At 44.1% G+C, this 24,287-nt stretch overlaps 1 protein-coding gene across 3 annotated transcripts; it reads left to right on the top strand.

The window, feature by feature from the left end:
• Positions 1 to 1,019: 1,019 nt before the first annotated feature.
• On the top strand, positions 1,020 to 18,320 carry LOC119267581. 3 transcript variants are annotated; one of them, XR_005132496.1, is made up of 5 exons: positions 1,020 to 1,503; positions 1,634 to 1,705; positions 1,786 to 1,922; positions 2,976 to 3,225; positions 17,901 to 18,320. XR_005132496.1 is itself a non-coding variant. In XM_037548997.1 (4 exons), the coding sequence occupies exons 1-4, from the start codon at positions 1,498 to 1,500 to the stop codon at positions 3,139 to 3,141; spliced, it is 381 nt and encodes a 126-aa protein (XP_037404894.1). In that variant the 5' UTR covers positions 1,020 to 1,497; the 3' UTR covers positions 3,142 to 3,662. The 3 variants fall into 3 exon arrangements, 1 of the variants encoding a protein (XP_037404894.1); XR_005132497.1 differs by lacking the exon at positions 17,901 to 18,320 and adding an exon at positions 3,336 to 3,661; XM_037548997.1 differs by lacking the exon at positions 17,901 to 18,320 and having other exon boundaries at positions 2,976 to 3,662.
• Positions 18,321 to 24,287: the final 5,967 nt, after the last annotated feature.

Here is a 24,287-nt window from a genome sequence, read left to right as displayed (position 1 = left end):
TTTGGTGGCTTTAGACTTATTGGTGTATGACTCTATACAGTCTTGTGTCAATAATTAATAAAGTGGCCGTATGCATCGTCCAGATGCAGAGGCGAGGGGTCGTTCTCTTTTTCTAAAAAAAGAAAACCACAAACTTGTTAGAGTTAGGGCATGTTCTGATTCTCTCCAGCTCTCAACTCTGCAAACTTCACACGAGAAGCTGACCCGAACGCATAAGCTGTGAGAAGCTAGATCTGAGAAGCTAAACCATCCCCTAGTGTAAAAAGGAGAAGCAAGGTCGGCCCAGCTCCACCAAAATGCGAAGCGTGGAGTTCGATCAATTTACACCCAACTGCCACCGCCAAAGATACCGCTTCACTGCCTCTCCACTCGAAAAGAAAACGAGCAGCTCGAATCGTTACGCTCAGCCTCGCTCGAACGAGTACCCCTCCTAATTGGGCTAGATCCACCCGGCCCAACCTATGCCTAACAGGCCAGAGCCCTCCCAACCGGGCTGCAGCTGTGGGAGAAGCTGTGGATGGAGCCGAACACTCCTGGGATCGCTATGGGTGTGTTTGGTAGGGTGTATGAAGGGTGCATGAGAGCAAAAGTTCCCTTCTCGACCCACTTTTGGGTGTTTGGTAGAGTGTATGAAGGGTGCATGAGTCCACACTAGTTTAGCACAAATACACTAGGAGCATGCATGAGGAGAGCATGCATGAGGAGGGGTGTTGAGGTGAGCATGCATGAAGAGGGAACAACTATGCTGAGATAAGAACGCAACCAAACACACCCTATGTGAAGTTAGAAGCGAGGAGAAGAAGTTGAATATGTGGAGTTCTGTGAAGCTGGAGAGAATCAGAACAGGCTCTTAATCTTTTCATATAAAACCCTTTAACAGTGGCGGTAAGGGCGACTTCTCACCTATGCCACGTCCAAAGATTTACTGTCGCTGGTGAAAGGAAAAAAAGATTTAATCAGCGCAGGAAATTTCGAGGCAACTTCCTCCGGTATCGAGCGCAGCGCATGCAACCCACCTCTCTCGTTCTCTCCGCACACGCAACCTCTTGCACCGCACGCCAACGCAGCCGCCGCCTCTTCTCTTCCATCGTCGTCGTCGCCTCGTCGGATCTGGGGAGAAAGAGAGTGCGAGTCTCCTACCTTCGCCGCGTCCGCGTCCGCATCACTCTTCCGCGCCCTGGCGCCGCCGCGTCCGCCACTTCTCCTCGCCTTGTCGTCCCCGTCCCTCTCTCATAGCCGAGCTCCAGCCCTCCACCATCCCCTCCTCCTTGACCGCCTCTCCCCTCGTCTGAAGGAGCACGGGGCTGGCAGCTGCGCCTGAGCCGCCACAAGGCCGTCAGGTAGAGAAGATTTGGTGCCACTGGCCGTTCCCACCGCTGTCCGAGTCCGACGTCTCGGAGTTGCCAGAGTCGCCGTCGCCATACGAAGACGAGTCGGCGGGGAGATGCTGGTGTTGGGATTCGGGAGGGTCCAATCTGCAGCAAATCCTTGGGAGATATGACGGTAAGTTGTGCCACTTGATGCCAAAACTGTTTCTGCATTTCCCTCTGATGATTGTGTTCTTCTATCTCATGAAATTTAGAAATTTCAGAAGCTATTTAATGTGAAGTCCATATCCTCTGTTTCTCTGTAGGTGTATTTTGGAATGCTCGACGGCTTGCTGGCTGCAGAAGAGCTTCCTGAGGAATACCGGAACCGATGCCAGGTACACTATTTCTCTCATTCTGATTTCGTTCTTTCCATTGACTGAAGGATTTACGCTGCCGCTGTGCCTGATTGCTCCAGGATATACTCTGTAACGACTGCGGAAAAAAGGGATTTCTCGGTTCCACTGGCTGTATCACAAATGCGCCGCCTGTGGCTCGTACAACACCAGAGTTATCAAGACCGAGGCACCAGATTGTTCCATGTCGAATTAACAGGCGAGTCGTTTTCTGTTTTCTTCTTCTACTCGATTCTTTTGGAAATTCGCCTCTACAATATATCTGGATACAGAGGAGCATTGCATATGTATAGGTGTGATGCTTAATAAAGTCAGTACGGAGCATGGATGCCCCTTTTGGTTAGCAGCGCAATTAATAGTCAGTTTACTATAGCAAAACACTATTAATTCTATGTAGTAACAGCCATTCGCCCCGTCTCTAGGATAATGCTTTAGGATAGTGCAAGAAATGGCAGTCTGGCAGCATGAATAGAACCAAGGCCGCCTGTCACTGCGCCACCCTGCATCACCCGGGGCCTCGTTCCTCGCTCCAATTGGCCATTTTGGCTTTGCATCTCCTGGGGCTGCACACTCCTGTCATGGCGAGTTCGCGACCAGCCGAATCGTCCGCCCGAGGCATGGGCAAGGCCCAGCAGCACCAATGCTACCAACAAAAAATGCCTCTTCTGTCCAAGCTGCATCCGACACGGACACCACTTCAACCAGAGTACCAAACCATGCAACCAGACTTGGCTATTTCCAGTGCAAAAAAAGAGCCAGCAGCCCCGGCCTTGGGTCTGCTGTTGTTGTAATGTTGTTGATGGAAGCTTCTCGTGGTCAGGGTGCCGAGCAGAGACTCTCACGTCCTCAGGGGGAAGGCCTCCTTGTAGTTTTGCAGACCGGATGAGCAGACGTTTGCTAGCAGCAAGTCGACAGTCGATGTGATCTCTCCAGGCCCAGGATGCGCTGGCTTTCTGCTCTGCACCACCGGTGCACGCCATGCTGGCCAGAGTTAGGCTCGGCACGCCTGGCATTTCTCTCGATGGTCCAATCTCGTGTGGCGAACAAGTCTCAGAGCTGTGTCTGTCGAATTGACCCTCTGTTCCAGTCCAATGGTTTAGGACATGAATGAAAGAGTCAGCATGCAAGCCAAGACTGCGTTACTCTATTTGAACTATGCATTTTACGAATACGCTGACAGGTGTAAGATAGTAAGATTTAAAATGTGTTGGCGAAAAGATTTATCACTTATCAGTAGGCTCAAACTGTACAGGTCCGCCGACGAGGATGTGGATGAGGACGAGGTCGAGCCCCTTCCCGGCGCGATCTCCTTTTGGAGGCTATTCAACTTCGTCGATGGCCTCGACTGGGCACTCATGGCCGCTGGCACAGTCGCCGCCGCCGCCCACGATGCAGCATTCGTAGTCTACATGCACTAATGGTCCTTGAATTTTCTCGATGCTGAGCGGATTTAGTCTGCTCTACACGGTCGTAGCGACGAGCCCCTCAACCAATTTAAGCAGGTAAACCGTTGCTTCACATGCTCGTCTCTTAATTGCACGCCTGACAGGGCCTGCAACGTGATATTTATTGCCTGACTCCCAAAGGTAAATTCAACAACAAATGTGTTTAGGATCCTGTAAGGAACCAGATGCCTCTCTCAATATCTATTGAATACAAGCTTTGATTACAAGCAACACCAATGGAGATACAAAGTTTGGGGATCAGGAAGAACATAAGGAGGAGGATGAGAGGTAGGGGAAGAGAGCCGCCGTGCCAAAGCCGTGATCCACTGGATGACCAGAACAATGCCTACTCCCTCGTACTTGTACTCTGTAGCTTTAGTGGTTTCCTGATGGGCTAGGCCCACGTACCGGTCCAGGGGCAAACCCACATGTTGGGTAACGTAGTAATTTCAAAAAAAATCCTACGCACACGCAAGATCATGGTGATGCATAGCAACGAGAGGGGAGAGTGTTTTCTACGTACCCTCGTAGACTGGAAGCGGAAGCGTTAGCACAACGCGGTTGATGTAGTCGTACGTCTTCACAGCCCGACCGATCAAGCACCGAAACTACGACACCTCCGAGTTCTAGCACATGTTCAGCTCGATGACGATCCCCGGACTCCGATCCAGCAAAGTGTCGGGGAAGAGTTCCGTCAGCATGACGGCGTGGTGACGATCTTGATGTTCTACCGTCGCAGGGTTTCGCCTAAGCACCGCTAGAATATTATCGAGGATTATGGTGGAGGGGGGCACCGCACACGGCTAAGAGAACGATCACGAAGATCAACTTGTGTCTCTATGGGGTGCCCCCTGGCCGCGTATATAAAGGAGTGGACGAGGGGAGGGCCGGCCCTCTCTATGGCGCGCCCTAGAGGAGTCCTACTCCCACCGGGAGTAGGATTCTCCCTTTCCTAGTAGAACTAGGAGCCCTTCCAAGTAGTAGGAGTAGGAGGGAAGGAAAGGGAAGGGAAAAAGGAGAAGGAAGGAAGGGGGCGCCCCCCTTCCCTAGTCCAATTCGGACCAGACCAAGGGGAGGGGTGCGGCCAACCTTGAGGCCCTTTTCCTCCTTTCCCGTATGGCCCAATAAGGCCCAATACGTATTCCCGTAACTCTCCGGTACTTCGAAAAATACCCGAATCACTCGAAACCTTTCCGATGTCCGAATATAGTCGTCCAATATATCGATCTTTATGTCTCGACCATTTCGAGACTCCTCGTCATGTTCCCAATCTTATCCGGGACTCCGAACTCCTTCGGTACATCAAAACTCATAAACTCATAATATAACTGTCATCGAAACTTTAAGCGTGCGGACTCTACGGGTTCGAGAACAATGTAGACATGACCGAGACACGTCTCTGGTCAATAACCAATAGCGGAACCTGCATGCTCATATTGGCTCCCACATATTCTACGAAGATCTTTATCGGTCAGACCGCATAACAACATACGTTGTTCCCTTTGTCATCGGTATGTTACTTGCCCGAGATTCGATCGTCGGTATCTCAATACCTAGTTCAATCTCGTTACCGGCAAGTCTCTTTACTCGTTCCGTAATACATCATCTCGCAACTAACTCATTAGTTGCAATGCTTGCAAGGCTTTAGGTGATGTGCATTACCGAGAGGGCCCAGAGATACCTCTCCGACAATCGGAGTGACAAATCCTAATATCGAAATACGCCAACCCAACAAGTACCTTCGGAGACACCTGTAGAGAACCTTTATAATCACCCAGTTACATTGTGACGTTTGGTGGCACACAAAGTGTTCCTCTGGTAAACGGGAGTTGCATAATCTCATAGTCATAGGAACATGTATAAGTCATGAAGAAAGCAATAGCAACAAATTAAACGATCAAGTGCTATGCTAACGGAATGGGTCAAGTCAATCACATCATTCTCCTAATGATGTGATCTCGTTAACCAAATGACAACTCATGTTTATGGTTAGGAAACATAACTATCTTTAATCAATGAGCTAGTCAAGTAGAGGCATACTAGTGACACTCTGTTTGTCTATGTATTCACACATGTATTATGTTTCTGGTTAATACAATTCTAGCATGAATAATAAATATTTATCATGATATAAGGAAATATATAATAACTTTATTATTGCTTCTAGGGCATATTTCCTTTCAGTCTCCCACTTGCACTAGAGTCAATAATCTAGTTCACATCGCCATGTGATTTAACATCAATAGTTTACATCGCCATGTGATTAACACCCATAGTTCACATCGACATGTGACCAACACTCAAAGGGTTTACTAGAGCCAATAATCTAATTCACATCGCCATGTGATTAACACCCAAAGAGTACTGAGGTGTGATCATGTTTTGATTGTGAGAGAATTTTAGTCAACGGGTCTGCCACATTCAGATCCGTAAGTATTTTGCAAATTTCTATGTCAACAATGCTCTGCACAGAGCTACTCTAGCTAATTCTCCCACTTCCAATATGTATCTAGATTGAGATTTAGAATCATCTAGATCAGTGTAAAATTTGCATCGACGTAACCCTTTACGACGAACCTTTTGTCACTTCCATAATCGAGAAACATATCCTTATTCCACTAAGGATAATTTTGACCAATGTCCAGTGATCTACTCCTAGATCACTATTGTACTCCTTTCCCAAACTCAGGACAGGGTATACAATAGGTCTGGTACACAGCATGTCATACTTTATAGAACCTACGGCTGAGACATAGGGAATGACTTCCATTCTCTCTCTATCTTCTGCCGTGGTTGGGTTTTGAGTCTTACTCAACTTCACACCTTGTAACACAGGCATGAACTTCTTCTTTGACTGTTCTATTTTGAACTACTTCAAAATCTTGTCAAGGTATGTACTCATTGAAAAAACTTACCAGGCATCTTGATCTATCTCTATAGATCTTGATGCTCAATATGTAAGCAGCTTCACCGAGGTCTTTTTTTGAAAAACTCCTTTCAAATATTCCTTTATGCTTTGCAGAATAATTCTACATTATCTCCGATCAACAATATGTCTTTCACATATCTTATCAGAAATGCTGTAGTGCTCCCACTCACTTTCTTGTAAATACAGGCTTCACCGCAATTCTGTATAAAACTATATGTTTGATCAACTTATCAAAGCGTATATTCCAACTCTGAGATGCTTGCACCAGTCCATAGATGGATCGCTGGAGCTTGCATATTTTGTTAGTACCTTTAGGATTGTCAAAACCTTCTGGTTGCATCATATACAACTCTTCTTTAGTAAATCCATTAAGTAATGCAGTTTTGTTTATTCATTTGCCAGATTTCATAAAATGCGGCAATTGCTAACATGATTCGGACAGACTTAAGCATAGATACGAGTGAGAAACTCTAATCGTAGTCAACACCTTGAACTTGTTGAAAACCTTTTTGCGACAATTCTAGCTTTGTAGATAGTAACACTAGTATCAGCGTCCGTCTTCCTCTTGAAGATTCATTTAATCTCAATGGCTCACCGATCATTGGGCAAGTCAATCAAAGTCCATATTTTGTTCTCATACATGGATCTCATCTCAGATTTCATGGCCTCAAGCCATTTCGCGGAATCTGGGCTCATCATCGCTTACTCATAGTTCGTAGGCTCATCATGGTCAAGTAACATGACCCCCAGAACAGGATTACCGTATCACTCTGGTGCGGATCTCACTCTGGTTTACCTACGAGGTTCGGTAGTAACTTGATCTGAAGTTACATGATCATCATCATTAGCTTCCTCACTAATTGGTGTAGTAATCATAGGAACAGATTTCTGTGATAAACTACTTTCCAATAAGGGAGCAGGTACAGTTACCTCATCAAGTTCTACTTTCCTCCCACTCACTTCTTTCGAGAGAAACTCCTTTTTTAGAAAGGATCCATTCAAAGCAACGAATATATTGCCTTTGGATCTGTGATAGAAGGTATACCCAACATTTTCTTTTGGGTATCCTATGAAGACGCACTTCTCCAATTTGGGTTAGAGCTTATCAGGTTGAAACTTTTCACATAAGCATTGCAACCTCAAACTTTAAGAAACAGCACCTTAGGTTTCTTGCCAAACCATAGTTCATACGGTGCTGTCTCAACGGATTTAGATGGTGCCCTATTTAACGTGAATGCAACTGTCTCTAATGCATAACCCCAAAACGATAGTGGTAGATTGGTAAGAGACATCATAGATCGCACCATATCTAATAAAGTACGGTTATGACGTTCGGACACACCATTATGCTGTGGTGTTCCAGGTGGCGTGAGTAGTGAAACTATTTCACATTGTTTTTAACTGAAGGCCAAACTCGTAACTCAAATATTTTACTTCTGCGATCATATCGTAGAAACTTTTATTTTTGTTACGATGATTCTTCACTTCACTCTGAAATTCTTTGAACTTTTTAAATGTTTCAGACTTGTGTTTCATCAAGTAGATATACTCACATCTGCTCAAATCATCTGTGAAGATCAAAAAATAATGATACCTGCCGCGAGCTTCAATATTCACCGGACCACATACATCAGTACGCATGATTTCCAACAAATTTGTTGCTTGCTGCATTGTTTCGGAGAACGGAGTCTTAGTCATCTTGCCCATGAGGCATGGTTCGCAAGCATCAACTGATTCATAATCAAGTGATTCCAAAAGTCCACCGGCATGGAGTTTCTTCATGCGCTTTACACCAATATGATCTAAAGAGCAGTGCCACAAATAAGTTGCACTATCATTATTAACTTTGCATCTTTTGGTTTCAATATTATGAATATGTGTATCACTACGATCGAGATCCAACGAACCATTTTCATTGGGTGTGTAACCATATATGTAAACATAACAACAATTTATTCTCTTACTTAAATGAATAATCTATTGCAATAAACATGATCAAATCATATTCATGCTCAATGCAAACACCAAATAACACTTATTTAGGTTTAACACTAATCCCGAAAGTATAGGGAGTGTGCGATGATGATCATATCAATTTTGGAACCACTTTCAACACACATTGTCACTTCACCCTTAACTAGTCTCCATTCATTCTGCAACTCCCGTTTCGAGTTACTGCTCTTAGCAACTGAACCAGTATCAAATACTAAGGGGTTGCTACGAACACTAGTAAAATACACATCAATAATCTGTATATCAAATATACCTTGTTCACTTTGCCATCCTTCTTATCCGCCAAATACTTGGGGCAGTTCTGCTTCCAGTGACCAGTCCCTTTGCAGTAGAAGCACTTAGTCTCAGGCTTAGGATCAGACTTGGGCTTCTTCACTTGAGCAGCAACTTACTTGCCGTTCTTCTTGAAGTTCCCCTTCTTCCCTTTGCCCTTTTCTTGAAACTAGTGGCCTTGTCTACCATCAAAACTTGATATTTTTCTTGATTTCTACCTTCGTCGATTTCAGCATTACGAAGAGCTTGTGAATCGTTTCCGTTATCCCTTGCATATCATAGTTCATCACGAAGTTCTACTAACTTGGTGATGGTGACTAGAGAATTCTATCAATCACTATTTTATCTGGAAGATTAACTCCCACTTGATTCAAGCGATTGTAGTACCCAGACAATCTGAGCACATGCTCACTGCTTGAAATATTCTCCTCCATTTTTTAGCTATAGAACTTGTTGGAGACTTCATATCTCTCAACTCGGGTATTTACTTGAAATATTAACTTCAACTCCTGGAACATCTCCTATGGTCCATGACGTTCAAAACATCTTTGAAATCCCGATTCTAAGCTGTTAAGCATGGTGCACTAAACTATCAAGTAGTCATCATATTGAGCTAGCCAAACGTTCATAACGTGTGCATCTGCTCCTCAATAGGTCAGTCATCTAGCGGTGCATCAAGGACATAATTCTTCTGTGCAGCAATGAGGATAAACCTCAGATCACGGATCCAATCCGCATCATTGCTACTAACATCTTTCAACTTACTTTTCTCTAGGAACATATCAAAAATAAAACAGGGGATCTAAACATGAGCTATTGATCTACAACATAGATATGCTAATACTACCAGGACTAAGTTCATGATAAATTAAAGTTCAATTAATCATATTACTTAAGAACTCCCACTTAGATAGACATCCCTCTAATCATCTAAGTGATCATGTGATCCAAATCAACTAAACCATAACCGATCATCACGTGAAATGGAGTAGCTTTCAATGGTGAACATTATTATGTTGATCATATCTACTATATGATTCACGCTCGACCTTTCGGTCTCAGTGTTCCGAGGCCATATCTGCATATGCTAGGCTTGTCAAGTTTAACCTGAGTATTCTGCGTGTGCAAAACTGGCTTGCGCCCGTTGTAGATGGACGTAAAGCTTATCACACCCGATCATCACGTGGTGTCTGGGCACGACGAACTTTGGCAACGGTGCATACTCAGGGAGAACAATTTTTATCTTGAAATTTAATGAGAGATCATCTTATAAAGCTACCGCCGAACTAAGCAAAATAAGATGCATAAAAGATAAACATCACATGCAATCAAAATATGTGACATGATATGGCCATCATCATCTTGTGCCTTTGATCTCCATCTCCAAAACATCGTCATGATTTCCATCGTCACCAGCATGACACCATGATCTCCATCATCTTGATCTATATCAATGTATCGTCACATGGTCGTCTCGCCAACTATTGCTCTTGCAACTATTGCTATCGCATAGCGATAAAGTAAAGCAATTATTTGGCGCTTGCATCTTATGCAATAAAGAGACAACCATAAGGCTTCTGTCAGTTGCCGATAACTTCAACAAAACATGATCATCTTATACAACAACTTTAATCTCATCATGTCTTGACCATATCACATCACAACATGCCCTGCAAAAACAAGTTAGACGTCCTCTACTTTGTTGTTGCAAGTTTTACGTGGCTGCTACGAGCTTAGCAAGAACCGTTCTTACCTACGCATCAAAACCACAACGATAGTTTGTCAAGTTGGTGTTGTTTTAACCTTCGCAAGGACCGGGCGTAGCCACACTCGGTTCAACTAAAGTTGGAGAAACTGACACCCGCTAGTCACCTGTGTGCATAGCACGGCGGTAAAACCAGTCTCGCATAAGCGTACGCGTAATGTCGGTCCGGGCCGCTTCATCCAACAATACCGCCGAACCAAAGTGTGACATGCTGGTAAGCAGTATGACTTATATCGCCCACAACTCACTTGTGTTCTACTCGTGCATATTACATCAACGCATAAAACCTAGGCTCGGATGCCACTGTTGGGTAACGTAGTGATTACAAAAAATTTCCTACGCACACGCAAGATCATGGTGATGCATAGCAACGAGAGGGGAGAGTGTTGTCTACGTACCCTCGTAGACTGGAAGCGGAAGCGTTAGCACAACGCGTTTGATGTAGTCGTACGTCTTCACGGCCCGACCGATCAAGCACCGAAACTACGACACCTCCGAGTTCTAGCACACGTTCAGCTCGATGACGATCCCCGGACTTCGATCCAGCAAAGTGTCGGGGAAGAGTTCCGTCAGCATGACGGCGTGGTGACGATCTTGATGTTCTACCGTCGCAGGGTTTCGTCTAAGCACCGCTACAATATTATCGAGGATTATGGTGGAGGGGGGCACCGCACACGGCTAAGAGAACGATCACGAAGATCAACTTGTGTCTCTATGGGGTGCCCCCTGGCCGCGTATATAAAGGAGTGGAGGAGGGGAGGGCCGGCCCTCTCTATGGCGCGCCCTAGAGGAGTCCTACTCCCATCGGGAGTAGGATTCTCCCTTTCCTAGTAGAACTAGGAGCCCTTCCAAGTAGTAGGAGTAGGAGGGAAGGAAAGGGAAGGGAAAAAGGATAAGGAAGGAAGGGGGCGCCCCCCTTCCCTAGTCCAATTCGGACCAGACCAAGGGGAGGGGTGCGGCCAACCTTGAGGCCCTTTTCCTCCTTTCCCGTAAGGCCCAATACGTATTCCCGTAACTCTTCGGTACTCCGAAAAATACCCGAATCACTCGGAACCTTTCCGATGTCCGAATATAGTCATTCAATATATCGATCTTTATGTCTCGACCATTTCGAGACTTCTCGTCATGTCCCCAATCTTATCCGGGACTCCGAACTCCTTCGGTACATCAAAACTCATAAACTCATAATATAACTGTCATCGAAACTTTAAGCGTGCGGACTCTATGGGTTCGAGAACAATGTAGACATGACCGAGACACGTATCCGGTCAATAACCAATAGCGGAACCTGGATGCTCATATTGGCTCCCACATATTCTACGAAGATCTTTATCGGCCAGACCGCATAACAACATACGTTGTTCCCTTTGTCATCGGTATGTTACTTGCCCGAGATTCGATCGTCGGTATCTCAATACCTAGTTCAATCTTGTTACCGGCAAGTCTCTTTACTCGTTCCGTAATACATCATCTCACAACTAACTCATTAGTTGCAATGCTTGCAAGGCTTTAGGTGATGTGCATTACCGAGAGGGCCCAGAGATACCTCTCCGACAATCGGAGTGACAAATCCTAATCTCGAAATACGCCAACCCAACAAGTACCTTCGGAGACACCTGTAGAGAACCTTTATAATCACCCAGTTACATTGTGACGTTTGGTGGCACACACAGTGTTCCTCTGGTAAACGGAAGTTGCATAATCTCATAGTCATAGGAACATGTATAAGTCATGAAGAAAGCAATAGCAACAAATTAAACGATCAAATGCTATGCTAACGGAATGGGTCAAGTCAATCACATCATTCTCCTAATGATGTGATCCCGTTAATCAAATGACAACTCATGTCTATGGTTAGGAAACATAACCATCTTTAATCAACGAGCTAGTCAAGTAGAGGCATACTAGTGACACTCTGTTTGTCTATGTGTTCACACATGTATTATGTTTTCGGTTAATACAATTCTAGCATGAATAATAAACATTTATCATGATATAAGGAAATATATAATAACTTTATTATTGCCTCTAGGGAATATTTCCTTTCATCACAACCCAGTCAGGAGAGGCTCCTGACATCCCTCCCTTCTTGAAATGCGGCTTGACACTATAAGAAATATGTCAACTTATGACCTTCTGTCAGTGACCCTCGAAGAATTGGTCATAAATCTATGGTAATTTTAGACCAATTGGTCAAAAGCTGTTCAGGGGGCTCCAAACCCTAAACCATTGCGACCATTTTGGTCAGAAAGGTCGTAATTTCGTTACACGAAATGGTCACAAAGCAAACAGTACTAGTCCGCTGCCTTATTTCTAGCTGATCATGACCAATATAGATGGTCATAGGCTTGTAGATTGTGGTGGGTTGTGATGACTAGGCGCCATCTCATCAGTTTTGCCTATGTGTCATGTCCATGTGGCAGTTTTTGCCCTAGGTTGTGAAGCAACCTATATTTCTATCATTCCCAAAATTCCCCAAAAATCTCATAAATTCTTTGGGTCATATCTTCATCAAATATGTAAAAATCCTTCCTTGCCTACTTCAAAACTAATTCAACAATATTCATTTTCCTATTATGTTCACAACAACACTTTATGAAGGAAGTGCTATTTATATATTCTTGATTTCCCTAGGAATTTTTGGGCACTCTTTCCTATCCAAATCATTACCGCATGACAAAATTCAGCTCCATTTGCCTAGCAAATCTTCCTCGGCAAATTTCCAAAGTTTTTATCCACCTAGAAGCATTGTGAAGGAAGTACCTTTTTTCTATCTCTAAATGACATGAAATTTATACAGTTCCTTCATATGCCAAAATTATCACCCTCCTCCAAATTGCAGGTCAGTCAAATCATCTATGTGAGCCTAGGTTCAATTTATATTTTATGGCCAAATTGGCACGTTGCAAAGCAAGTGTTATATAGACCCCTCCTATTACCCTCAAACTTTTCGGGCACTCTTCCATACCCAAATCATTGCCACATGATAATATTCAGCTCAATTTTCCTAGTAAATCTTTCTCGGGAAATTTTCAAAGTTTCTACCTCGAGAGAAGCTTTGTGAAGTAAGTACTAGCTAGGCTTACCCAAATGTCCAAATGGTATCAATTTTCTACAATGCTTTCCTATGCCCAAATAACCATCCTCCACAAAATTTCAGCTCAATCCATTCATTATTTTGAGCCCAGCTTCAACATTCATATTTTTGTCCAGCGTGGTACTTTGCAAAACAAGTACCACCTAGGATCCTCCTTTTGAGCTAAAAATTTGTGAAGACATTCTCCTTAGTAGATGATCATCCTCAGCCAAAACTCACGCCCATTGGCCATGTGCATTTCCCGTACCGCTAATCAAACACTTGGCTGCTAATTCATGTTTGAGCATCGATCGGTCTCCTCGTGAGAATCTTATGTTGTAATTTTCTTCCTAGCACCAACCTGGGGAGTGCCCAATCCACTAGACATGCCCAGGCCGCCCAGAACACATGGCAACATTACGGTCACGCGGTGACCACGCGACGGGCATGCGAGTTTACGCGCTCTAGAGTTGGGGCCCTCGGCCACCGCCCAAACCTCGACGTATCGCCACCAAACCATGTATTTATGATTAAATAGGTCCTTATGTAACTATAAATGATTTTTGGAAAAAATAAATAGCAAACTATGAGGCAGCTGCAGTTCAAATTTGACCCGCTTCCAACTAAATCCGCAGAAATTTGTCTTTTTCATGAGAGGTGGATTAAATTTTTTTACACCCAACCATTTTGTCAATTGTTCATTAAATATGGCCTAGTATTTTATAAAAATGATTTGGTCCAATTTTGCAACAATTATTTGGTAGTTCCTTCACAAAAAAACCTCCTTTCGGGCACTCGAAAAATGGAAAATGGTTTTTTCGTCCAACGAAAATGAAAACTTCCTTAGGCAACATTGTTTGCCATTCCAATATGCACCCTTGTGCACAATATGAGATCATTTGAACAAACTATGCCATGAAAGTGGCCATAAGATTGATCATTTGGCTTGAAAGCCATGAATCTTCACACATGATAGCTCATTTCTGAGAACATTTTTTTAAAATAATTATCGTATTACAAGTTTATTATTTTTTACGGAAACTTGGTCATATATAATGACACAATGCGAAGGTTTTCCAATTTTTTGAATTTTTTTGAATTTCTTATGCCCGTTTCAAAATGCGGTCAAAACGGCGGGAATGACCGTTCCTAGCTAGTGGTTGAATCTTGGAATTTTTTTGGTGTTTCTATGATTAAATAGATACTTATGTACCTAGAAATGTTTTTTGGAAAAAATAAATAGCAAACTATGAGGTAGCAGCAGTTCAAATTTGACCCGCTTCCAACTAAATCCGCGGAAATTTGTCTTTTTCACGAGAGGTGGATCAAAACTTTTTACACCCCAACCATTTTGTCAATTGTTCATTAAATATGGCCTAGTATTTTATAAAAATGATTTGGTCCAATTTTGCAACAATTATTTGGTAGTTCCTTCACAAAAAAACCTCCTTCCGGACACTCGAAAAATGGAAAATGGTTTTTTCGTCCAACGAAAATGAAAACTTCCTTAGGCAACATTGTTTGCCATTCTAATATGCACCCTTGTGCACAATATGAGATCATTTAAACAAACTATGCCATGAAAGTGGCCATAAGATTGATCATTTGGCTTGAAAGTCATGAATCTTCACACATGATAGCTCATTTCTGAGAACACTTTTTTAAAATAATTATCGTATTACAAGTTTATTATTTTTCCCGGAAACTTGGTCATATATAATGACACAATGCGAAGGTTTTCCAATTTTTTGAATTTTTTGAATTTTTTATGCCCGTTTCAAAATGCGGTCAAAACGGCGGGAATGACCGTTCCTAGCTAGTGGTTGAATCTTGGAATTTTTTTGGTGTTTCTATGATTAAATAGATACTTATGTACCTAGAAATGTTTTTTGGAAAAAATAAATAGCAAACTATGAGGCAGCTGCAGTTCAAATTTGACCCGCTTCCAACTGAATCGGCGGAAATTTATCTTTTTCACGAGAGGTGGATCAAAACTTTTTACACCCCAACCATTTTGTCAATTGTGCATTAAATATGGCCTAGTATTTTATAAAAATGATTTGGTCCAATTTTGCAATAATTATTTGGGAGGTCCTTCACAAAAAAAACTCATTTTGGGCACTCGAAAAAATGGAAAATGAATTTTTCATTCAAAGAAAATGAAAACTTCCTTAGGCAACATTGTTTGGAATTCCAAGATGCACCATTGTGCATGATATGGGGTCATTTACACAAACTATGCCATGAATGTGGCCATAAGATTGATCATTTGGCTTGATAGCCTTGATTCTTCACGCATGATAGCTCATTTCTGAGAACACTTTTTTAAAAGAATTGTCTTATTACAAGTTTATTATTTTTCCTGGAAACTTGGTCACATATAATGACACAATGCGAAGGTTTTCCAATTTTTTGAATTTTTTTGAATTTTTTATGCCCGTTTCAAAATGCGGTCAAAACGGTGGGCTTGACCGTTCCTAGCTAGTGGTTGAATCTTGGAAAACTTTTGATGTTTCTCTGATTAAATAGATACTTATGTAGCTAGAAATGATTTTTGGAAAAAATAAAGAGCAAACTATGAGGCAGTTGTAGTTCAAATTTGACCCGCTTCCAACTGAATCAGCGGAAATTTGTCTTTTTCACCAGAGGTGGATAAAAACTTTTTACACCCAAGTATTTGGTCAATTGTGCATTAAATATGGCCTAGTATTTTATAAAAATGATTTGTTCCAATTTTGCAATAATTATTTGGTAGGTCCTTCAAAAAAAAACTCATTTTGGGCACTTGATTTTTTTTGGAAAATAGCTCTTTTGTGTAATGAAAGTGAAAACTCCCTTAGGCAACATTGTTTGGAATTCCAAGATGCACCATTGTGCACAATATGAGATCATTTGAACAAACTATGCCATGAATGTGGCCAATTTATTGGTCATTTGGCTTGAAAGCCATGCAACTTCACATATGGTATCTTATTTCTAAAAGACTTTTTAAGGTATTTACAGTATTGCGAGTTAGTTATTTTTCTTGGACACTAGGTCACATATAGTGACACAATGCAAAGGCTTTCCATTTTTTTGATTTTTTTGAATTCTTTATGCCAATTTCAAAACACGGTCAAAACCGCGGGCATCATCGTTCGTACCTACGGGTGGAATCTTACTAAACTCATAGTATTTCTCTAATGAAATATATACATGTGTACCTAAAAATTATTTTTGGAAAAAATAATTAGCAAATTATGAAGTAGATGTAGTTCGAATTTGACCCGATTCGTCCTAATTTGGTACAAGTTGGTTTAAATGGCTAAAAAAGCTAGAAAGGTCGAAAATGCATACAAGTTGGTTATCATCCATAAAATGTGGTATAACTTGAGTGAAAATTTTTGTGGTGCGACTTTGCAAAATATTATTGGTAATTGCTTCATAAACCCCTTTGTTTTTAGCACTTAGAGACTATTTTAAACTATACATGTCTCCAACCAATCAGGACGTCTCTCCCGGATCACCCTCCTGTAGGCGATCTGAGCCGTCCACACCGTCCTGATCCAACCTCTCCTCACCTCTCCAGCTATCCTACCTCCCTCGATCCCCTTCCCTCCCGTACACCCTGTCTCCTCCCTCGATCCCCTTCCCTCCCGAGAACGCCGTCGGCTCCCCTTGATCCCCTTCCCTCCCAAGAACGACGCCGCCGCCTCTCACACCTCGTCGACCCCCTCCTCCACTAGCCCCTGCCGTCGCCCCCTCCCCCTCCCTAGCCCCTGCCACCCTCCCGTACGCCACCCGCTCCTGTCTTGCAGCAGATCTAGGGTTAGTGGTGGCTTTGCCCCATGCTGGCCACGGCACTCCGGTAACCAGGACGGCGATGGCGTCGACGGGATCCGACAGGAGCGTCCTCCTGCGGCCACTCGCGAACCTACCCGTCCTCTAGGGTTTGAGCCACCGCGTCGCCGGCGTGGCTCCGGCGTTGTTCCGGTGATCCGGTGACTCAGGTGAGTCCCTCCACTCCTCCACATCGCATATCTCCCTATCTGCCTCACCATGTTCCCTCTCCCTCTCAGATCCGTCGTTGCTCGAGCACCGGGATGCCATGGACGGGATGGCCATTTCCCCCTACTCCGACGCCATGGAGGCCGCCTTCTCCTAATCAAACCCTAGCATTCCTCCCCTGCCGCAGCGGTGTCGCCGATGGATCCCGCCGAGGCTCCCTAAGGCTGAGGGTAAGATCCCGCCCATGCTCCCTGATTCCCCTCTTTCATTCTGCACATTGCACCACTTACTCTATACATATGTGCTGGCTGCATGAATCAAGGGTGGTTTGCCATGTCTGCAACATTTTAGGTTTTGTAGTGGGAGCAGGTTGGCTGCTGTTTGCTAGATTCCTTCAACCTGACGACTCCTTGGATTGGGCCAGCCCTAGTCCTTGTGTGCAGTGCAACTTTGGTGCACTGTTGCCTCTGCCTGAGGCTATAGGGCGTGTGAGGCTGCACAATTTTAATGTGGACATAAAGATGAATGACATATCACCACTTTGAAGCTAATTATTTCACACTATGATTTTTGATGATCTTTCACTGTAGTTATCTCAAGCTAATTTGCAACCAGTTGTTTACTTTCTGTACCAAGTTTCATGTTTGAGTTCTAGCATCTTAACCTCGGTACTGTGGTGATTTTTGCAGGAGTTGAGTGAGTGCACAAGGATTTGGTGAGGGATCTCATCATGCAGAACTCAAAAACCAGCTAGCTTCCACGTGTTTCTTCCTTGCTTCCTTCCTTTTGTGCATGTGTTTGTTTGCCAAGCACATCTGTAGTCCTTCCTACACATGCGTGTGCGTCTCTGAGCCAGTGTCTACCACCTCGGTGGACAGTAGTACCCAAATGATGGCATATCGTAGTATGTATTAAATAGGTCTAATGTATTGGGACCAGTGCAGGTCAAATAGCCATTTACTTCTGCATAGTGAAATAATATTTACAGATCCTGTGTTGACTAGGCCTTTTCTTTCTTTATTATCTTTGTCAAGCCAATATGATAGTTGTATGATTTGTATCTATTGGTGGTAGCATATTAGCATCACTATAAATAACTAAATATACTACTTGTTTTCTATTGCAAGTGAATGATGTCAATTTGGTTTGAAATGAATAACCAAACTGGAACGCAAAGCTGCTGAGCATATATACTAATTAATAGTATGGTCTGTTCATCTTTTTATACAAATATACTAGCATTAGATATGTATTTTACACTATGTTTCTTGTCGTTCTGTGTTCAGTAGGAATGTCGTTCTGTGTTCAGTAGGAATTTGATCCAGCACAATAGCTTACTTAATTTCTTTACACTACCTTGCTGTTTGACCGCTATTTCTGATCCCTTTTGTTGTTGTACCACAACGGAGAAGCTGGGGCATCCCTTCGTGCCTACGTACCTGGAGCAGAGCATGCGCATGGGCGGCGGCGGTGTTGGCCTCAAGAGAAGGGAGCTGGCAGGGAGGCCCGGGACATGGGGCGGGCTCTGGCTGCGGCTCGGCCAGGCCGCGCTCACCGCCGCCTCCATCGCCGTCATGGTAACCTTCCTGTCTTGTTTCAGAGGTTTTTTCCTGGGCGGAGTACCGTCTACTAGTCTGTTAATCTGTGAGCGATGGATAGTTTAATCACGAGGGGCTTTGTTAATCCGTGAGTAGTCAACCAGATTATTGAGATATTTGGTTAGAGAATCTAAGTTAACCATCACTGTCCTGTGAGACATGTGCTTGAGGAAATATGTAGGTTTGGACTTGTAATGAGTGGCGATTTTAGTACAAGCGTGCTCTTGCACGGGTGAGTACTGTCCAAAACTAATGGCCGAGAGCCCCTCAAGGCCAAATTGGGCCTTCTGTAGGCCATGTGGTGTGGGTGCATGGTGGTGTTAATTCCTAGATTCAGCTATAAATCTATCTATGAGAACCTGAGAACACTTGCTTATGAGAACCAACTGGACTTCAGATATATCCAAGTGAAGATGTACTGTTACTATGGCAGTGAATTTTATCTATGTGAGATTAGAATTTGAGTGCCATCATTCATCTTATGGTATCTTGTTCTCTGTGATAACTGTTGACTTGCAAGATACAATGTTGATTTACTATATATGCCCGCACAACTTGTTGCATGCCCGCAAGATAGAATGTTATGTTCTTCTTTTCAGCCTTGCCTGTGTACAATTTCTTCTTGATATGCTTCAGTTTTAAACTGTATAGTACATGGTAAAATGGAATTGGGATAGTTATGTTCTGGTTGTCATGAGAATATGTTACTGCTGCTTTTGTTATTTATCGCCTTCCCTGTGTACAGTTTGTCCCTGGTATGCTTCCCTGTTACTACTATATCATCATGGCAAAGCTAACATCTCATTGTGCTCTTTTTCATTTCAGAAGTCAGCCTCCGGCCATGGCGGATCTGCAGACGCTGCTGGTGCAACCAAAGAGGAAGAAGGTTTTGGTGGACTACCGGCTACGGTTTGCTTCAGCTCATGCGGATAGGAGGCGGATGCCCGCACAGATCCGGCGTCTCCGACATTGGCATCCACAAGGAGGAGCGGCGACAATTACATACCCAACCATGGGGCAACAGCAATTCATGGTTGAGCCTCCCTCTACCTCTCTCATGTTCCCTGATTTTGCTGCTGCTCTAAATTCACTTTCACTTGACTGAATCTAGTGCTACTGCTGTCAGTCCCTAGTCCCTAGTGCTACTAGTCCCTAGTGCTACTGCTCTAAATTCACTTGCATGTTTGACTAAATTCACTTGGTATTGCACTGCTTGCCAAATTGAGTTGCTTTCTCGCTGCCAGAAAAATTCAGTACTCCCTAGTGTTGAATCAGTATTTACATGCTTGCAAATATTGGTCTGAATCTGCGATGCTCCCTAAAGTTGACTAAATCTCATGGAGTAGATTTCATTTTACCAATTGGTCTGAATCTATTTATACACTTTACTGAATTTTGCTTGGTGCTGTCGCCGTCGGACTCTCATGATGAATCAGTTGGACAATGCATTCTTTGCTAGTTCATTTTACCAATTCATGCTGAATTGTTGTTTAGTTGTAATTCCTTTTACTGTCCCATGCACAAGTGATATTCATGTCCAGCCAAATGATATCTTGTGCTTTCCAAAGTGGTATGTACCCAACTGCTTATATACGTATTTTGTTCTTAACTGTAGATTTCCTCTCACAGTAGCTCCATGCAAAAGAAGGTTGAAAGGAGGAGAAGGACTGAAGGAGGTCCATGTTGAGGAAGGTCGACAGAAGCAGTAGAGCTTGTAATACTGTCATTGCCATTGTATTTGTGTTGTATGATATATCCGCGTTTACCCACAAAAAATGTATTCACGTTGTAATACTGTGATTGCCATTCTGGCTACTGTTTCAAGCAGTGTATTTTTCCAGTGCTGATTTAGATATTTATTACTTATTTACTATGAAATGAAATCTAAAGACCTTGGCCCTGACAACCGGGTCCTATTACTAGAAACTGACAATTGGGACCAATCTTCTGAGAAAAAAAAACTAAAACTCTTGGGACAAATGTAAAATAGTGGAAAATAAAATGGCAAACAATAAAATATCATACGCTGTAAAAGGCTACATCTAGAAATAAAAAGGCCGAATTGCTGGGCCAGCCCATGTAGCTAGCAAAAATTAATAGGAAAAGTAAATATTAAAAAGGCCGAATTAATGGGCTCGGCCCATATAAACACTGAATTGGACCGGGCTGAATCTTGTGCCACATCAGATTGCCACGCTGGATGCCTACGTGGCATGGGGAGGTTGCTAGTGACCAAAACGCCACAGTAGACGTATTTTGGTCATAAACGTCTACGACCATTCCAGAAGAAAGGTCGCTATAGTCAGTTTATGACGGCCAGCTTTTGACCTTATGTTTTTGGTCACAAAAAGGTCACAAGTGGAAATTTGTGACCATTCAGTGACCAATAGTGGTGGTCACAAGTTGACATATTTCTTGTAGTGTGACCCCAAGCCGACTCCACCCAGGCCCACCCCGGATCCCATTGCAGTCGATGTTGCTTGATTTGATCATAGTCATGATGGTCACCGAAGCCGGGGTGGACTTCAACGATGTAGGAGGAGTTGTTGTGGTCAATTGGAGCCCCACCGAAGAAGGCGTCGAGGAAGTAGCCTTTTTCAACACAGCCATGATCGAAGTCGAGGTAGTACTCATGGTCGACGGAGCCTTGTGCGGAGGTGACGGCAACGATGATGACACCCCTCCCTTCTTGAAAGTGCCCTTGGTTGTAGCAGGTATTGGACACTCGAGTTGATTGGAGTCCTAGCGGCCGATGAAGTGAAATGTCGCTGGCATGGATGAGGTAGTGCTTGTGGTCGACGGGACCTTGCTCGAAGGCGGCGGCGATAGCTATGATGTCGCTCTCTCCTTGGAATTGTTCCACACCAATGTCATCTCCATCATATTCTATACCAATGGCAGTCTTCTTTGGTGGAAGCAGTTCTGAGTGCATGCATGTCATGCTTCCTTCTGGAAATGGGACTTGCACAAAAAGGAGAGCAGCCATAGCAAATAAACTGGCATCTGAATAATGGAGCTTTGTTGCCAATTGTACAGTCTGAACCACAAACAGTCTAAAACTTCCCAAAGACCAGCCATGATTAACCTCAAATGATATTTGTTTAGAAAGGAAACAAGTCAACATGAAAATATGTTCTGAATTTATTTCCTGGAAGGGATCCTTGTTCCACTGCCTTTGCACTATGATACTAGCTGGACCGAAAGACAGTAATGGCCAAAACTGCACGAACTGAAGACAGACACTACTCGGAAGTGATGTACTCAGAGCACCCAATTGCTGCTTGCTATGAAGGATCTTGTCATGATAACTGAAATCTGAATCAGTTTTGCCCCGTTTCAAAAACCAAAAGCATGAGAGCCGCACTGGTAGTATCCTTATGCAATTTTCAACGAGATTGGAATACAGTTCCCATGCATTGTTAGTGTGAAAGTTGATTGAAGCACGACCACTGCCTTTAAATTCTTCTTGGCTCAAAAATTTCCAGTGCACTGACATAGGCATAATAGTTCCTTCTGATGTTTTCTCTCGCACAGATTGCCTGACCAATAGTTTCCAATCTGGTCGAAACTTGAAGCAGTAGTACTCCAAACTGATTAGTACAGCAAGTTGAATTCCAGCTCTTGGCAAACCAAATAAATGTTCAGGCCTGCATCGTCCACTCCCCTTAAATTCCTCTTGATGACAAAATTGCCAAAGCACCAAGATACTCATAATCCGTACTGTTCCCAGCCTTTTTCCAGGAATAGGAATCCCCCAAACAGCAGCACAAACCAGTACGAGATGCGACCAATCTCTAGTGCTCCACAATTTTTCAAGACAAAAGCGACTAGCTAACTTACTGATGTGCATATGAATAATAAACTGATGCTCACTAAATTCCACAATTTGTAGTTCAGACCAAAGGTGTACTCCTTGAGGAGTGTTGGATGGTAACAGAAACTGAAACCTGTGCATAAGGCTGGGCCTACGATCGGATGTTTTCTTCACAAAACTGAGAGTCCATGCAACTCTCCTTTGAAATTGCTCAAAAGTGTTGTGTAGAGCAGATTGGATGGTGCACTCCCTGCTATTTGTTCCAGCATAAGCAGAAGCATGAATCATCTCACTACAACAAGTGGAAACCAAGAAAGTGAGCTGCCCAAAAAGCCATGGTTGCAACTCCACATAAGTGACAAACAAAGTCTGTAACTGAATAGGAAGATGCCATTCTAGCAACTTGATTTTCATCCTTGGCTGGTGGTCAGGTGGCCACCACACAGAGCCAATATCATCATCTGCAGCCTTGCCAAGGACCTGCATATCATAGTCAGTTGTGATATGCACTCGAATTGGAGGCTGCCATGGTTGCTGCTTGATGCCCTGATCGACTTCGTGGATGTGGTATTCCGTCGAACGCCTTACATGCTTCAGTGCATTTGACTGATGAGCAACAGCAGGCAGCAGCGAGGAGGTCAAGAGGGCAACCGAATGCACCGATTCTGCGCGCGCGTGACCAACGAAATCTGGGAGGTATCGGCAACATCAGTGCAGTGGTTTGTGATGTCAGGGCCGTGCCTCGAGAGCACACGAGATACATGAGTGGCAAGTTTGACATCAATGGTGATGTCTGACTGCCAGGGCGTCGTTGCCACAACCTGGTACTCCTCCTGGTCAATTGGTTCGACCATTGGAGGGGTGGCCGTGGTGTCGTTGATGTCGACCATAGGCTCAAGGAAGGTGGCAGCAGTGGCGTCACGGACCTCGTTGACGATGTCAATGGTGGCGACCTGGTGCGAGCATTCCGTCGAACATGTGATGTACACCATCTCCATGCAATCAGGGGACGCATCATGGACGATCTGGAGGACCTCCGGGGCCTTGAAGGTGGAGAAGGAGACATTAGAGGAGACTGCAGTGACCGTGGCGTCGATGGTGCGGTCGACTGCAAGCTCGACTGCTTGGTGGATGGGGTCGACCGTGGGATCGAGGTGGATGGCGGTGGCGGCGTCATGGACCTTGTCGATGCTGTCGACCGTGGGCTCGAGGTGGACGGCGGTGGCGGCATCATCGACCTCATCGATGCCGTCGATGGTGTCGACCTGGGTCGAGCACTCCGTCGAACAGGTGACGGGCACCATCGCGCTGCACACCGGGGACGAATCATGGACGAGCTCGAGGACCTCCGGGGCCTTGGCGGTGGAGGAGGAGACACTGGTGGGGATTGTGAGGTCGGTGCTGGGCACGACCAGGGCCGATGGTTTTTTAGACGAGGAAGCAGCCGAGTCAAGTCGTGCGTTAGCAGCAACGAGCTCAGCAGTCATGCCCTCAATCCTGGAGATGAAGGATGCGAGATACCATATCGTCTGCTCCTTGGCGGACATGGCATCCCACTCCGGTGGTAAGTCGGCGGCCATGGCGTCGTCGCCGGTGGAACAGAGGAATCAAGTGTGGAAGAAAAAAAATTGAGAAACAATTGAGGGGTGGAAGGGTGGTGGCCT

The sequence above is a fragment of the Triticum dicoccoides genome, chromosome 3A (genome assembly GCF_002162155.2).
Source record: "Triticum dicoccoides isolate Atlit2015 ecotype Zavitan chromosome 3A, WEW_v2.0, whole genome shotgun sequence".
NCBI classification, from domain to species: Eukaryota; Viridiplantae; Streptophyta; class Magnoliopsida; order Poales; family Poaceae; genus Triticum; species Triticum dicoccoides.
The sequence above is the reverse complement of the archived record's forward strand: the minus strand, read 5'-3'. Positions and strand labels throughout refer to the sequence as shown.

Bases quoted from the DNA above. Each gene is read 5' to 3' on its own strand.
- LOC119267581 (XM_037548997.1), top strand. The intron at 1,706-1,785 runs GTACACTATTTC...TGATTGCTCCAG, and splicing joins AATACCGGAACCGATGCCAG to GATATACTCTGTAACGACTG. The intron at 1,923-2,975 runs GCGAGTCGTTTT...CAAACTGTACAG, and splicing joins GTTCCATGTCGAATTAACAG to GTCCGCCGACGAGGATGTGG.